This window comes from Pogona vitticeps, chromosome 5, assembly GCF_051106095.1.
Source record: "Pogona vitticeps strain Pit_001003342236 chromosome 5, PviZW2.1, whole genome shotgun sequence".
NCBI lineage: Eukaryota > Metazoa > Chordata > Lepidosauria > Squamata > Agamidae > Pogona > Pogona vitticeps.
Window position 1 is genome coordinate 86894828 of NC_135787.1, and position 14375 is coordinate 86909202.

General features: G+C 37.5%; 1 protein-coding gene across 11 annotated transcripts in view; it reads right to left on the reverse strand.

Moving 5' to 3' along the window:
* The window catches only part of SLIT2 (slit guidance ligand 2), a 455778-nt gene that overhangs the window by 212386 nt on the left and 229017 nt on the right, over window positions 1-14375 (reverse strand). For all 11 annotated transcript variants that reach the window (XM_073001077.2, XM_078394061.1, XM_073001083.2 and 8 more), the window contains exon 6: window positions 3158-3229. In XM_073001077.2, coding sequence (XP_072857178.2) covers window positions 3158-3229 — 72 coding nt within the window. The remainder of the gene's footprint in view (window positions 1-3157; window positions 3230-14375) is intronic.

Consider the following 14375-nt stretch of genomic DNA (forward strand, 5'->3'; position numbering starts at 1 on the left):
GAACTGAGAGAAAGGTCTCCACAGAAGATCTTAAAAGTGGAGTGATTGTGGGGATAATTGTTGCTGTTACATGGCGTCAAGTTGCTCTTGACTTATGGCAACCCTATAAATGAGTGACGTCCAAAATGTCCTGTCCTCAACTGCCCTGTTCAGTTGTTGTAGCCTGTGACTTCCTAGAGGACAACCATTCTCAACTTTTTTTTTTTTGGCCACAGCCAAAGGAAGGACAGATAGAGCTGGGTATCAGCGGCATATTGATGGCACTGAACCCCAAAACTCTGAACAATCTCTCCCAGCAGTTTCATGTAGATGCTGAATAACACGGGGGACAGGACTGAGCCCTAAGGGACACCAGAGGCCAGGACATTCTGAGTTCAGCCACCCAAGAAGGATCAAAACCACTGTAAGACAGAACATCCGAGACTCATCTCAGGAAGGCTGCCCAGAAGGATACCATGGTGATAGTATTGAAAGCCACTGAAAAGTCCACTGAACTTATTTAATCCAATGGATGATGCTTACTCACCCCCAGCCTCAGTTCCCCAAAGTACTCCTATCATCATTTAGTCTTATTGAGTCAAAATAATCTCATATTTATCAAGACTCAAATATATTTCTTCTCCAATCTCTTTTTAATTCAGCAGTTTGGCAGAATGGTGGAACAGTTCTCTGTCTGTTCTCTGCCATTTTCTCTATATCATGGGATTTGCCCTCTGCACAGCACCAACAAGAAAATTAAAAAACAGTAAGATACTGTTTGTTTCAAAACTACAATAGCAGGCACAAGATGCCATGTCTGCACTTAATTCTTGAGAAACTTAAGTATAAAGTCTATAAAAAGTTTGAATATGTGCAATCCTACTACAGAAATATACAAATGAATAAAAATATAAAAAGCAACTATTCTGCATACATTGTAAAATAAAGCTGCACTTATTCTAACACAAAATTGACAATTAGAAAACCGCTTGAATGTACACTTATATAGCTCAAGATGTTAGGGAAGTTGATAAACTAGTCATTTGTTCCATTTCGTTACAACACTGTAAAAGAACAAAACCTAAAGGATATAATTAACTTTGTTTCTTAAGTATGTGTCTTAATTTGTTCCTTGTTTATTAGATGCTCATCTACAAGTAATGTTTAGCTGTTCTTGTATATATGCTCATTATCTCCTTATGTGGTTCCATTCTGTTTTATAATGAACTGAACCAACAGCAAATGGAGATTTCACCATAAATGACATAAGTAAAGGTAAGTTCTTCAATGTTTATCTGGAAGTGTGTATGTGCATACTGTATATCTATATATCTATATTTCTATCTCTATCTCTGTATCTATAACTACCTAGCTAACATACAATGAAAATGAAAGCCTTTTCAATGTCATTTCAGAAGGCTGTGGTGTGTTTGGGAGTGTGTATTTGTTTCTGTCTTTGTCTCTGTGTATAAACATACTGTAAACACACACACACACACACACACACACACACACACACACACACACACACACACACACACACACACACACACACACACACACACACACACACACACACACTCCCAAGCACACAACAAAAAGCCTTCATGAGCAATGGGACAATACTGACTATTTGAACAAGGAAAGGGCAATATCTTGTTTAATCCAGTTTTAAAATGTCAGAATTGAATAATTAAATGGAAAAGGCTTATAAAATAAAGTAGAATATATATTAGTAGCAAACAAATTAGCTGTTAAGGTAAAGGTAAAGGTTCACCTTGACATTTAGTCCAGTCATGTCTGACTCTATGGCACGGTGCTCATCCCCGTTTCCAAGCCATAGAGCCAGCGTTTGTCCGAAGACAGTTTCTGTAGTCAGTGGCCAGCGCGACTAGACACGGAATGCCATTACCTTCCCACCGAGGTGGTACCTATTTCTCTACTCACATTTTTACATGCTTTCGAACTACAAATTAGCTGGACATGAATTCAAATATCCTAACATTAAAAACGTGCTGTCCACTTAAAAGGTATTTTATTCCTTGATATTATTCATCTTTGATAAAACTCAATTGTATTTTAAAATGGCAGGTTGCAGTAATTATCTTCTTTATATTCTAGCTGGCCTGAGGTTAGTTTCAACATTGTCAAATAATGCCTTGGACTGGAGCTTCTACATTATTCTGAAAACAGTTAATTTCATAATCTATGAACAAAGCCTGAGCTATGACTGAAACTTCTTGTTTCCTTTAATTTACTTTTGTGTACTGTTTTTCTAAAAAGAGTAAATGAAAACTATACAGCATTTAGCATTGCAAATTTATCCAAGTTTAGTTAAAAGTAGGCAAACTCTCAGGTAAGTAAATATACAGGACCGCAGACATCAGCTGATGTTCCCAATAGACTGACAGAATTATTTCATGATTGCAAGTTAAATCCTCATTTTAGAAAGAAAACTATTAGACATGTTATTTACAAATATTATATTTATTATACTGATTTACCATCCTTATTGCCATATTAGAAAAATTAAAAACAGAGCAATCAGTAAAGTGTCAGGGTACTCAGTAGATAACATCTCCAGTTCAGTCAAGATATGAAACCCCATCCCAGTGCTTCCCTAGCTGCTATTTGCAGGAGAGTACTGTTAACTTCTGGGGAGATATTCAGCTGTGAACAGCTTGCAGATAACAGATCAGGAATCAAAACCAATTGTAAAAGACTGAATATGGAAAGCAACTATTCTCAAAAATACCTAATCTTACCTCCTAGAAAATTCTTTTTGAAAAAGCTGCTGAAATAAGTGTATTCAAGGCTTTACTCTATATTTCACATGAAAAGAATGTGTCTGAAAGGAGGAATAAAATTGTGTGGGCTCTGAACAATGGAAAACAGGTTTACATGAATAAACTGAATCATAAACCTTTTACCTTTGGAAAAAAGTATTCTCTTCCCTTAGATGGTTGTATTTGGCAATTGTAATATTTTTGCTAAGAATATCCCCACTCATTCCACATGCTTTTGGTATCTAACAAAGTAACATTATTCTAATCAAAGTAGATTTATTCTAATACATCAATTATTTCATTCAAGTATTTTGACTCCAGAGCTGCAGCTACCAGATAAGCTTTTCTATTTGGATTTGCCTATTTAAGAAGAGAGACAAACAGTTACTTACAGTACTTCCAGATCACGGAGAGCCCTAAATGCCCCATCTTCAATACAGCTGATCTGGTTGTAATCCAGTTGCCTGTTAAATAGATTAGGAGGTGATATGTGAAAGATATGAAGCGTGGCAACATTACGGATAAGAAAGCCTTGTTAAGAGATGAGGCTTGAAAGCTAGGCCACAATAACTGATATATACTCCCTAAATACTGTACACTCATCTACTTAAGAACGTCATACGCCATTCTGGTCTTGACGCCACCACTGAAATCTCTTTTTGTTTCAAACTGCATGTGTAAAATCACGACAGCCCTGGGAAAGCTCCAGTAAATAATAACTACACCTTATATTAAATGCCAAAGGAATGCAATTTCATTACATCAAGAAAAGCTATCCATTAAAAGCTCTCAGCGTCATCTTGCTGAAACAATTTCATTAAGGTAAAGGGCTGTAAATCACTTAATGTCATACGCATCCCCTCAGTGACCTAACAGAATCCATTTATCAGAGAAGCCCAGCTGCATGTTAATTTCTCTATCCTTGGCAAGAAAGAGCAGGAAAGACCACCCTTAGTTCTACAAAGACAGCTTCTTCCTAGAATTTCACATTCTTAGGGATGTATATGATGTTTGTAACATTTTCCAGTCCCCTTCTGAAAAAAACCAAGACACATTCTAACACATAGAAACAATTCTCAGCATATTGTTTCAGCACGTCTTATTTTCTTCATGATTTTATGCAGATAAGATCTATTAAAGAAACACTGACATTCTAGACAAAAAATCAGCAATACTGTTCATGCATTATTAATCTTTAAATATTAAGATATGAGAAATTTATACTTGGTTTAATTTTCAAATTATTATTTTCTTCAACTCAAAGTTACCACGTTTTTTTCCATTTGATTCAGAGCATGATGTATGACAACAGTTCAACATACATTTACACAAAAAACTGAAATCGCCTTTTCTGCAAAGTTAGTAAGCATTAGTACGGTATAACTACAGTGACACATGCCATAGTTGCATATGAGTTGGATTACTGCAACTCATTTTGGATGGAGCTGACTCTGCAAAGTGTTTGGAAACTTTAGTGGATCAAATTCTCTGTGCCCAAATTCTTGAGAAGAATCAGTTAAAGTAAAACAAAGACTCCCTGTTACAACTTCACAGGTATATATAAGGACACGACAGGGGCTGTTCTGGTGGCTTTTCCCAGGCTGTGGACCACCTCCTAAGCAAAATAAGGCAATCCCTCACCTTGCTCTGCTTCAATTGCCCGTTAAACACCCTTTTGCTCAGGCAAGCATGTATTAACTGAATGGGCCACTTGTGAGACGGCTTTCTGAAGGATGTTTTACTTTTTCTTTTTTTAAAATGAGATGTTTTTAAATTGTTTAAACAATTTTAATTCTGCAATTGTTTTAATATGAAAATTTGTTTAACTGGTTTCAGTAACTTCCTGGCTGAAATCCTGTTTCACGACATAAACAAATTCATAAGGTTTCATTTGTTCCTGACAGGATTTCAGCCACTGTATTTTTACTTGTATCTGTGTTTGTTTTTTAAATGTTACGTACGTATCTAGGCTTGTTTTACTGGGACAAAGGTGAAATATTAAATAAACAAATACCGTATTTTTTGCACCATAAGACGCACTTTTTCCCCACAAAACAGGGGGGTGGAAAGTCTGTGCGTCTTATGGAGTGAAGAAAACAGATTATATTTTCTTGTTTTCTTCTCCTAAAAAATTGGTGCGTCTTATGGAAAGGTGCGTCTTATGGAGCGAAAAATACGGTACATAAAAACATAAAAGCTAGCCAGTTCAGTCCTACACCTACTTGCTTCTAAATAAATTACCAAAGAAACATATTTAGGATTATAGTTGTGCAATTACAGTTTTTCATAATTACTGATCTTGTGTGATTTTTGCTATTTTCTTTAAATGAAGATGTACATAAACATTGTGTGCATATGTACACAATAAAGCTTTGGCTGTCTATATCCAGGTAGACAAAAAAAGAAACAAGTGAGCATGTAAATATACATACATTTTTAAACACAAATAATGGACTGAGATCTTGAACACATGTATACGTTGTGTTTTTAATTACAGCCAGGCAAAGTCCCACAGTCAAGGAAATTTACTTCTGAATAAACAAGATATAATCTTTCTATAGAAGCCAATGCTGGAGGCATTCAAAAGAAAATTGGACAACCATCTGTCAGATCTCCTTTGATTTGGATTTCTGCATCGAGCAGGGGGTTGGACTTGATGGCCTTACAGGCATCTTCCAATTCAATTATCCTATGATAAGCTTTTCTTTGCTAAGGGTTTCTGTGAAATTCACCAGTTTCACTGCCCAAGTTCAAGCTGCTCCTAAAAATGTGTGTGGGGGGGTTGTCAATGGAGGGAAGAGGTAGTTAATGTATAGCCCTTCAGTGTAACCTTGTCTAGAATCCCAAATCTGGGGTTGTAGTCAGAGGATGTTCATCATCTCCAAGAGCAATGCATGCTGTTTGTCTCTTTTAGAACATGGTGCAAAAGTAGTCAAGGTACTATGCATGTAGTGTCCAGAGGTTCCTGTAGCCATAGAATCATTGTCCACCAGTAGCCTGGCTGAACCAAAGCTCTACCATACTGGTGACTGCTTGTGGAACCAGTGGGCTAGCTCGATCTGAGCTGGCTCAATACAAAGCACTTTCTCATGTACCTACGCTGTCTTGGATACACTTACTTCTGCAAATTTTAAGCAAAGCAGCAGCATTTACAGTGGGGTCTCTACTTAAGAACTTAATCCGTATTGGAAGGTGGTTCTCAAGTGGAAAAGTTCTTATGTAGAATCTGCATTTCCCATAGGAATGCATTGAAAACCATTTAATCTGTATCTGCTCTTTTCCGTCCATAGAAACTAATGGGAAGCTGCTATTCCGCCTTCTACCACTAGAGGGGGATTTTTTTCTTTTTTTTCCCTTAGGTCAGAGAACAGTGCTTCTGACGAAGCTAATTTTGAAGCAATGGACTGAAAACCAATTAATCCGTTCTGGCTGTTTTTTTTATGTAGAGGTGCGTTCGTACATTGAAGCATTAGTTCCCATAGGAACTAATGCAAAGCTGGTTAATACTTACTCTACCACTAGGGGGAGAACTTTTTTAACCTAAGATGACCTCAGGTTAAAAAAAGAGCAGGAAAGGTTTTTTTTTCCTGTTCTTATCTGGATTTTTGTTCTCAAGTAGAAGCAAAATTTAGCAAATGGAGCTGTTATTAAGTGGAATTGTTCTTAAGTAGGGACGTTCTTAAGTAGAGACCCCACTGTACCTTGAAGCAAACTTCTTTGGAAGTAAGATACAGGTTCTTTTAACATTACTTTTAACTTAAACATTCAGAGTACAGTATCAGATATGCTTGTTACAGTGAAGTGACATTGTTTCAACACTCAGGAAATGCGATAGTTTAGGAGATTGCTTCAAAATAATTGCTTAGATTTAGTTGCTTACACATTCCATCTTAGAAAAATTGAAGAAAAAGACAGCTACTGATCATTTAAAAAATATACATAAAGGCAACATTGAACTACACATAATAGTGCACATGCAAGAAGCCTGTCAAAGTGGTAGTAATCTCCGTTTTCATGGGAAATGAAGAACTGATTCTAAACTTCTGCTACCTTCTTATGACAGCTAATCTTCATAATATCTATTACCTTGAAAGGATTCTGCAGATATAGGATCTGCAATGGTGTCACTGTAAGCAGAATCAGCAGGGCAAGCAGTGTTTCACCAGCCATTCTGGCAACACTGCCACTGCCCTAATTGTTGGAATGTTGACTTTCACTGGTTGCTTGCACAAGCACCATTTTTATTTCCCAACTTTGCCATGGCCCATTGAATACCTGATATTTACATACATTTTTCTTCGGTTATTTATTCCATTTTGCTCTGAAACTAAAATGCATTTATAAAAATAAATAAATACTACAATGCATTTATAATGCATTAGAAGAGCCTCGTGGCGCAGTGGTTAAAACGCTGTACTGCAGCTAAAACTGTGCTCACGACCTGGGGTTCAAATCCCAGGTAGCCGGCTCAAGGTTGACTCAGCCTTCCATCCTTCCGAGGTCGGTAAAATGAGTACCCAGCTTGCTGGGGGGGCAATGTGTAGCCTGTATAATTAAAAATGTAAACCGCCCGGAGAGTGCTTGTAGCGCTATGGGGCGGTATATAAGTCCAATAAATAAATAAATAAATAAATAAATTTTTAATAAAAATAGTATTTATAAATACACAAAATGTTCAATATATTTTGTTTATGGCCATTATGATTTGGTGTAGTTTACACAGCACATTTTTGAAAAATAAAACACATTTAAAAATGTTTTCAACAGTAAGTAATGTAATTTTGTTATTTTGAAAATACTTGAATATCACTGGTTTGAGACACAAAATACATTCTTCTCTAGTCCATCACCTCATCATCTACACTAATGAGGCAGCAGCATGAAGAACCCAAGATCTGACTATACCATATTCCACTTCCACCATTTAGTGAGATCTCACTGCTGTAACTATTTATTATTTATTTATTTAAAATATTTTAACCCCACTTTTCTCCTTGAAAGGACTATTAAAGTAACTGATATGCTATGAACACCATCAAATATGAAGACACCTGTGCAACGTGTAATCATATTGTAATTCAGTTATGCCTATATTATTATGAAAAGGAACTAATTATGAGCAAATAGTTATTTGTAACTGATTACTTCAAAGGTCCAGGACCCAGACTCACAGACCTGCTTACACTTGAATGGAAAAGAATAATTTCTCACCATTGCTTAAGAGTCACCTTGTAGAAGAGATCCTAGAATCTCTTAATACATCTACATGGCTATAATGTAATATGAAATTCAAGGGATCGCATTACACAACCAGTGACCATATACTCAACAGGGTACAATTGAGCTGCAAATCATTTGGAACATACCAGTTCCAGTGAAAATAATTGCAACTGCCCAGAGGCACAAGAGGACTTTTCACAGAGAGATCCCACTGGATTCTGCCCTTCCCCACCACTGCAATATATCACTTGTGTACTCAAAACATTTTCTAGATGCTGCAGTGAATAGTTTGGTATGGTGTTTCCATCACACTGTATTTTTTTAAAAAAATCAGGTGTTTTACATTTTAACAAATTAGGGATATTTACAATTAAGTCAACAGGCTTTCTATTTTAAATGACCAAAATAATATATCTGGTACAGTTCTCTAACCCCCAGAGCAATTGATCAAAGCCATCCAAATTAGCAGAGTGGCATGAAATGTTATCCTCTGACACAACACAAAAGAGAAATTGTTTTGAGACAAATTGGTAAAATCTTTTAATGCCATCAAATTTGCCTAATGCAGTCTGCAGGTTAATCTGTAAAAGGGTGAGGAGTATGTTGGCCCCACATCTTATTATCTTTAGCTGTCTATGTATAAATCAGCAGTGACATGGCTCCTCCTAAATCATCCACATTATACACAAAGAGAAAGCTTTAATGGCACAGAAAGCACTCTAGCAAATCTTGTCCGAGAAGAACTGAAAGGCAGATTTCTTCTACATTGGCACACATTCAGGTGCATCTTTTTTTAAAAGTTTCTTTTAATGACCTCTAAATTCTGCTGTGGCTAAGACTGTTAAATAGTTTTCAAACTTGCTTCTTCCCCACATAGTTATTTTTCTGTTTGTCCCGAGATAAAACTTAGCACAAACCATCTTCTTGGCAGAAAGGACCACTGACTAAAATATAGTGTTTCGTCTTTGTTTCACACTCTTTGAGGTAATGTGGACAATGTCAAGAGATTCTAAAAAGGATACTAAAAACATAGAAGGGATGAAGCAAATTATTATTATTATATAATTATTAAACATTAGAATTTGCTGCTGAATGTGAAGTAACAACCCGGTTTATTTTTTATAAAATGCTACTATTCATCAAGCAGGCAAAATATCATTATGATAATAACATATGTAAATACTACCCGATACAGAAGTGAAAGGAAGTGAAAGGAAAGTTCGATTCTGCAAAGAAAAATACTGCATAGGACGCTGGAATATAAGATCTATGGACTTTGGTAAGCTGGATGTGGTAAAACAGGAGATGGCAAGGATAAACACTGACATCCTGGGTGTCAGTGAATGAAAATGGATGGGAATGGGTGAATTCAGACGATTATCATATCTACTATTGTGGGAAAGAATCCTGTAGAAAAAATGAGAGTAGCCCTCATAGTCAACAAAAGAGTTTGAAAAGTTCTACTGGAGTTCAAAACAAAGCAGCGCAACGGCTAATACAGTTTTGTCAAGAGAACAAGCTGGTCATCACAAAAACTCTTTTCCAACAACACAAGAGGCGACTCTACACATAGACATCACCAGATGGGCAATACCGAAATCAGATTATTTTCTCTGCAGCCAAATATGGAGAAGCTCTATACAGTCAGCAAAACAAGACCTGGAGCTAATTGTGGCTCCGATCATCAGCTACTTATAGCAAAATTCAAGCTTAAACTGAAGAAAGTAGGAAAAATCACTGGGCTAGTCAGGTATAATCTAAACCAAATCCCTTATGAATACACAGTGGAAGTGAAGAACAGATTTAAGGAACTAGATTTGGTGGACAGAGTGCCTGAAGAACTATGGATGGAGGCTCGTAACATTGTACAGGAGGCAGCAACAAAAACCATCCCAAAGTAAAGGAACTGCAAGAAAGCAAAGTGGCTGTCCAACGAGGTCTTACAAATACCAGAGAAGAGAGAGGAAACAAAATGCAACTGAGACAGGAAAAGTTACAGAAAATGGAATGCAGACTTCCAAAGAATAGCAAGGTGAGACAAGAGGACCTTCTTAAACAAACAGTGCAAAGAAAGAGAGGAAAATAGTAGAAAGGGAAAAACCAGAGATCTGTTCAAGAAAATTGGAGATATTAAAGGAACTTTTTGTGCAAAGATGGACATGATGAAGGACAAAAATGGTAGGGACCTAGCAGAAGCAGAGGACATCAAGAGGTGGCAAGCATACATAGGGAAATTATACCACAAAGATCTGGATGTCCCGGATAACCCAGATAGTGTGGTTGCTGACCTTGAGCCAGACATCCTGGAGAGTGAAGTCCAGTGGGCCTTAGAAAGCATGGCTAACAACAAGGCCAGTGGAGGTGATGGCATTACAGTTGAACTATTTAAAATCTTAAAAGAAGACACTGTTAATGTGCTACACTTAACATGCCAGCAAGTTTGGAAAACTCAGCAGTGGCCAGAGGATTGGAAAAGATCAGCCTACATCCCAATCTCAAAGAAGGGCAGTGACAAAGAATGCTCCAACTACCGTACAATTGTATTCATTTCACACACTAGCAAGGTTATGCTGAACTTCCTACAAAGCAGATTTCAGCAGTATGTGGACTGAGAACTCCCAGAAGGACAAAGCTGGATTTTGAAGGGGCAGAGGAACTAGAGACTAATTCGCTGGATTATGGAGAAAGCCAGAGAGTTACAGAAAAACATCTACTTCTGCTTCATTGACAACTCAAAAGCTTTGGACTGTGTGGAGCACAACAAACTATGGCAAGTCCTTAAACAAATGGGAGTGCCTGACCCCCTTATCTATCTCCTGAGAAATCTATATGTGGGATAGGAAGGAACAGTCAGAACTGGATATGGAACAACTGATTGGTTCAAAATTGGGAATGGAGTATGACAAGGCTGTATATTGTCTCCCTGCTTATTTAACTTATATGCAGAATACATCATGCGAAAGGCTGGACTGGATGAATCCTAAATCGGAATTAAGATTGCCGGAAGAAATATCAACAACCTCAGATATGCAGATGATACCACTCTGATGGCAGAAAGTGAGGAGGAATTAAAGAACCTCTTAATGAGGGTGAAAGAGAAGAGCGAAAAATAGTCTGAAGCTCAACATCAAAAAAACTAAAATCATGGCCACTGGTCCCTTCACCTCCTGGCAAATAGAAGGGGAAGATATAGTGGTACTGAAAGATTTTACCTTCTTAAGCTCCATGATCACTGCAGATGGTGACAGCAGCCACGAAATTAAAAGACTCCTGCTTCTTGGGAGGAAAGGAATTGCAAACCTAGACAACATCTTCAAAAGCAGATACATCAGCTTGCCAACAAAGGTCCAAATAGTCAAAGCTATGGTTTTTCCTGTAGTGATGTATGGAAGTGAGAGCTGGACCATAAAGAAAGCTGACCGCCAAAGAATGGATGCCTTTAAATTGTGGTGCTGGAGGAGACTCTTGAGAGTCCCCTGGACTGCAAGGAGAACAAACCTATACATTCTAAATCAAATCAACCCTGAGTGCTCACTGGAAGGACAGATCCTGAAGATGAGGCTCCAACATTTTGGCCATTTCATAAGAAGGGAAGACTCCCTGGAAAAGACCCTGATGCTGGGAAAGTATGAGGGCAAGAGGAGAAGTGGATGACAGAGGATGAGATGGTTGGACAGTGTCACTGAAGCTACCAACATGAATTTGACCAAATCCGGGAGGCAGTGGAAGACAGGAGGGCCTGGCATGCTGTGGCCCATGGGTTCAATGAAGAGTCGGACACGACTTAATGACTGAACAGCAACAACAACCCATAAAGATAATTAAGTTAGTTTGATCAATATGGTAAAATGAGTTGTAATATTAGAACTACTTTCTTCTGATACTTTGTGTGACCTGGAATGCCTTTTCAAAAGTTCTTTCTTTCAGTCCATCCATTTATCCTCCCATCTGTTCACCATTTATTGTTAAAATCACTGGCAAGCCATTAAAAAAAGAAAACATAACAAAACAAACAAAATAGATATTATTTACTAGCAGAAGACACCCACAGGTATATTATATACATGGGACAGATTAATTTCCTCATTACAGCTATGAGAAATGTCGAACATGATTAGTGAACTGTTTTAAAACTAGTACACTTGATCTTAGGCAATATGTTCTTTCTTGGTATACCTTTCTAACTACTGTAGTTTTTAATACCTTGTCAAGTAAATGATGTTTATGCAATCAAAAGATGAAATACTTACAAAGCACAATTATGAAAATTAAAGCAATTTATTAATTTATACAGAAGTTATTCAGCTTTCCAAAATAAAAGACTCATTTTCCCTAGAAGGAAGAAATCAACAGCAACCTGTGGTTTTATAAGAATGGAAGCAGAGCTAGATTCTAAGGTGGTGGAGGAACAGTTAGGGGATGAACCAGGAAGCTTTATCCAAGAAGAACATGGAGACCAGAACTGTGCAGCTGTGGTTAATAAAGCTTTTCTTCTATTTTGCCTGCCTGATGAAATCTCTCTTGTAGTGAATGAACTTCTACACAAACCTTACTTGCAAGGGAAAACAGTTCAAAACACATGAAAATTTCACATTGTATACCACCTCTCTAGGTAATTGGTTCCACTGTCTTACTGCTCTAACAGTTAGGATGTTTTTCCTGATATTCAATCAAAATCTGGCTTTCTGTAACTTGAGCCCATTGTTACATGTCCTGCACTCTGGGATGATTGAGAACAGATCCTGCCCCTCCTCTGTATGACAGATTTTCAAGTATTTGAAAAGTGTTATCATATCACCCCTCAGTCTCCTTTTATCAAGGCTAAACATGTCCAGTTCTTTCAGTCTTTCCTCATACGGCTTGGGTTCCAGACCCCTGATCATCCTTGTCACCCTCCTCTGAACTTGTTCCAGTTGGCAACATCCTTTGTGAAGTGTGGCATCCAGAACTGAACAGAATATTCAAAGTGAGGCCTAAGCAGTGCTGAATAGAGGGGTACTGGCACCTCACAGGATTTGGAAACTATACTTCTGTCAATGCAGCCCAAAGTAGCAATTGCTTCTTTTGTAGCCACATCACACTGTTGGCTCATATTCAGCTTGTGATCCATGACAATTCCAAGATCCTTCTTGCTTATAGTATTGCTGAGCCAGCTATCCCCCATCTTGGAACTGTGTATTTGGTTTCTTTTTGCGAGGTGCAGTACTTTGCACTTATCCAAGTTGAATTTCATTCTGTTGTTTTCAGTCCAGTGCTCCAGCCTATCAAGATCATTCTGAATTTCTGAATGATCCAGATCCTCCCTGATTAGATCTGGACTGTGAACTTGAGCCATGATTCTGACACCCAAAGCTCTGGTATCACTACTTAGCTGAATGGGGAAACTAAAAATGGTTATAACTTTGGGATGGATCACACATCACCACAAAACTTAGCAACCAGGTAGACCATGGCCTATCAGTTCCTCCCCCCTCCTTTCTGCAAGATACTTCCAAAATCTGCTAATGCCTGGAATGTAATATGGAAAGCAGGCAAAAAGATAGATGACCCTCAGCAGTATTCTTTACTCAGGCAAATACATACTAGTTTGTGAGATAGTCTGGGCCCAAGCCATTTAGTGCTTTATAGATTAAAGCCACCACTTTGCAATTTGCTAGCACCTCATAACTGAAAATATTGTTCTGTCGACAGTTAGATGGAATTAACAATCAATTGATAATTTAAAAAATAACAAATTATATTTAATGAAAGGTGACCCACTGATTTATTTAGTCTAACTGGCTCTTTATATTGTTCAGGGGAGGGGTTGGGAAGCACTGACAGAGTTAAGGAGTGGTATGAACAATCTGAAGTCTCTGAATTTCAGAAGTCTGATTTCATGAAGGTTCTCATAGACTTTATTATCATCTATAAATCTCCCCCCACCAAAAAAAAAACCTTTGGCTATCACATTGAAAAGAAATGGAAAGATTAAAGATTACTTTAAAATAGGACAGTGATTTTAGATAGTCAGTTTCTCAGAACCTTATGTAACAGTCCAAACATTAATAACTGGAGGAGAACCAGTAGAAGCATTCACATAGCTGTCCAACTTGGAGGTATGTACACTGATGTTCAGTATAATGACATTAATAGTCATTTTACATATAAAAATATAGGTACTACTAATTTTGTATATAGTAATACTCAACAGTATAAAAAACTAAGACAACATCAGGGGGTTAGAGTAGCAATACTGAACATCACACTAAATCTTTCCTCTTCCTGCAATGTATAAAGATTCCTGAAACCTTTCCTGTAAGTGTTGGGTTGTTGCATTACTGTATTTGCTGGCATATAAGACTACATTTTTGGCCCTGAAAAACATGCCTCCAAGTGGGGGGATCGTCT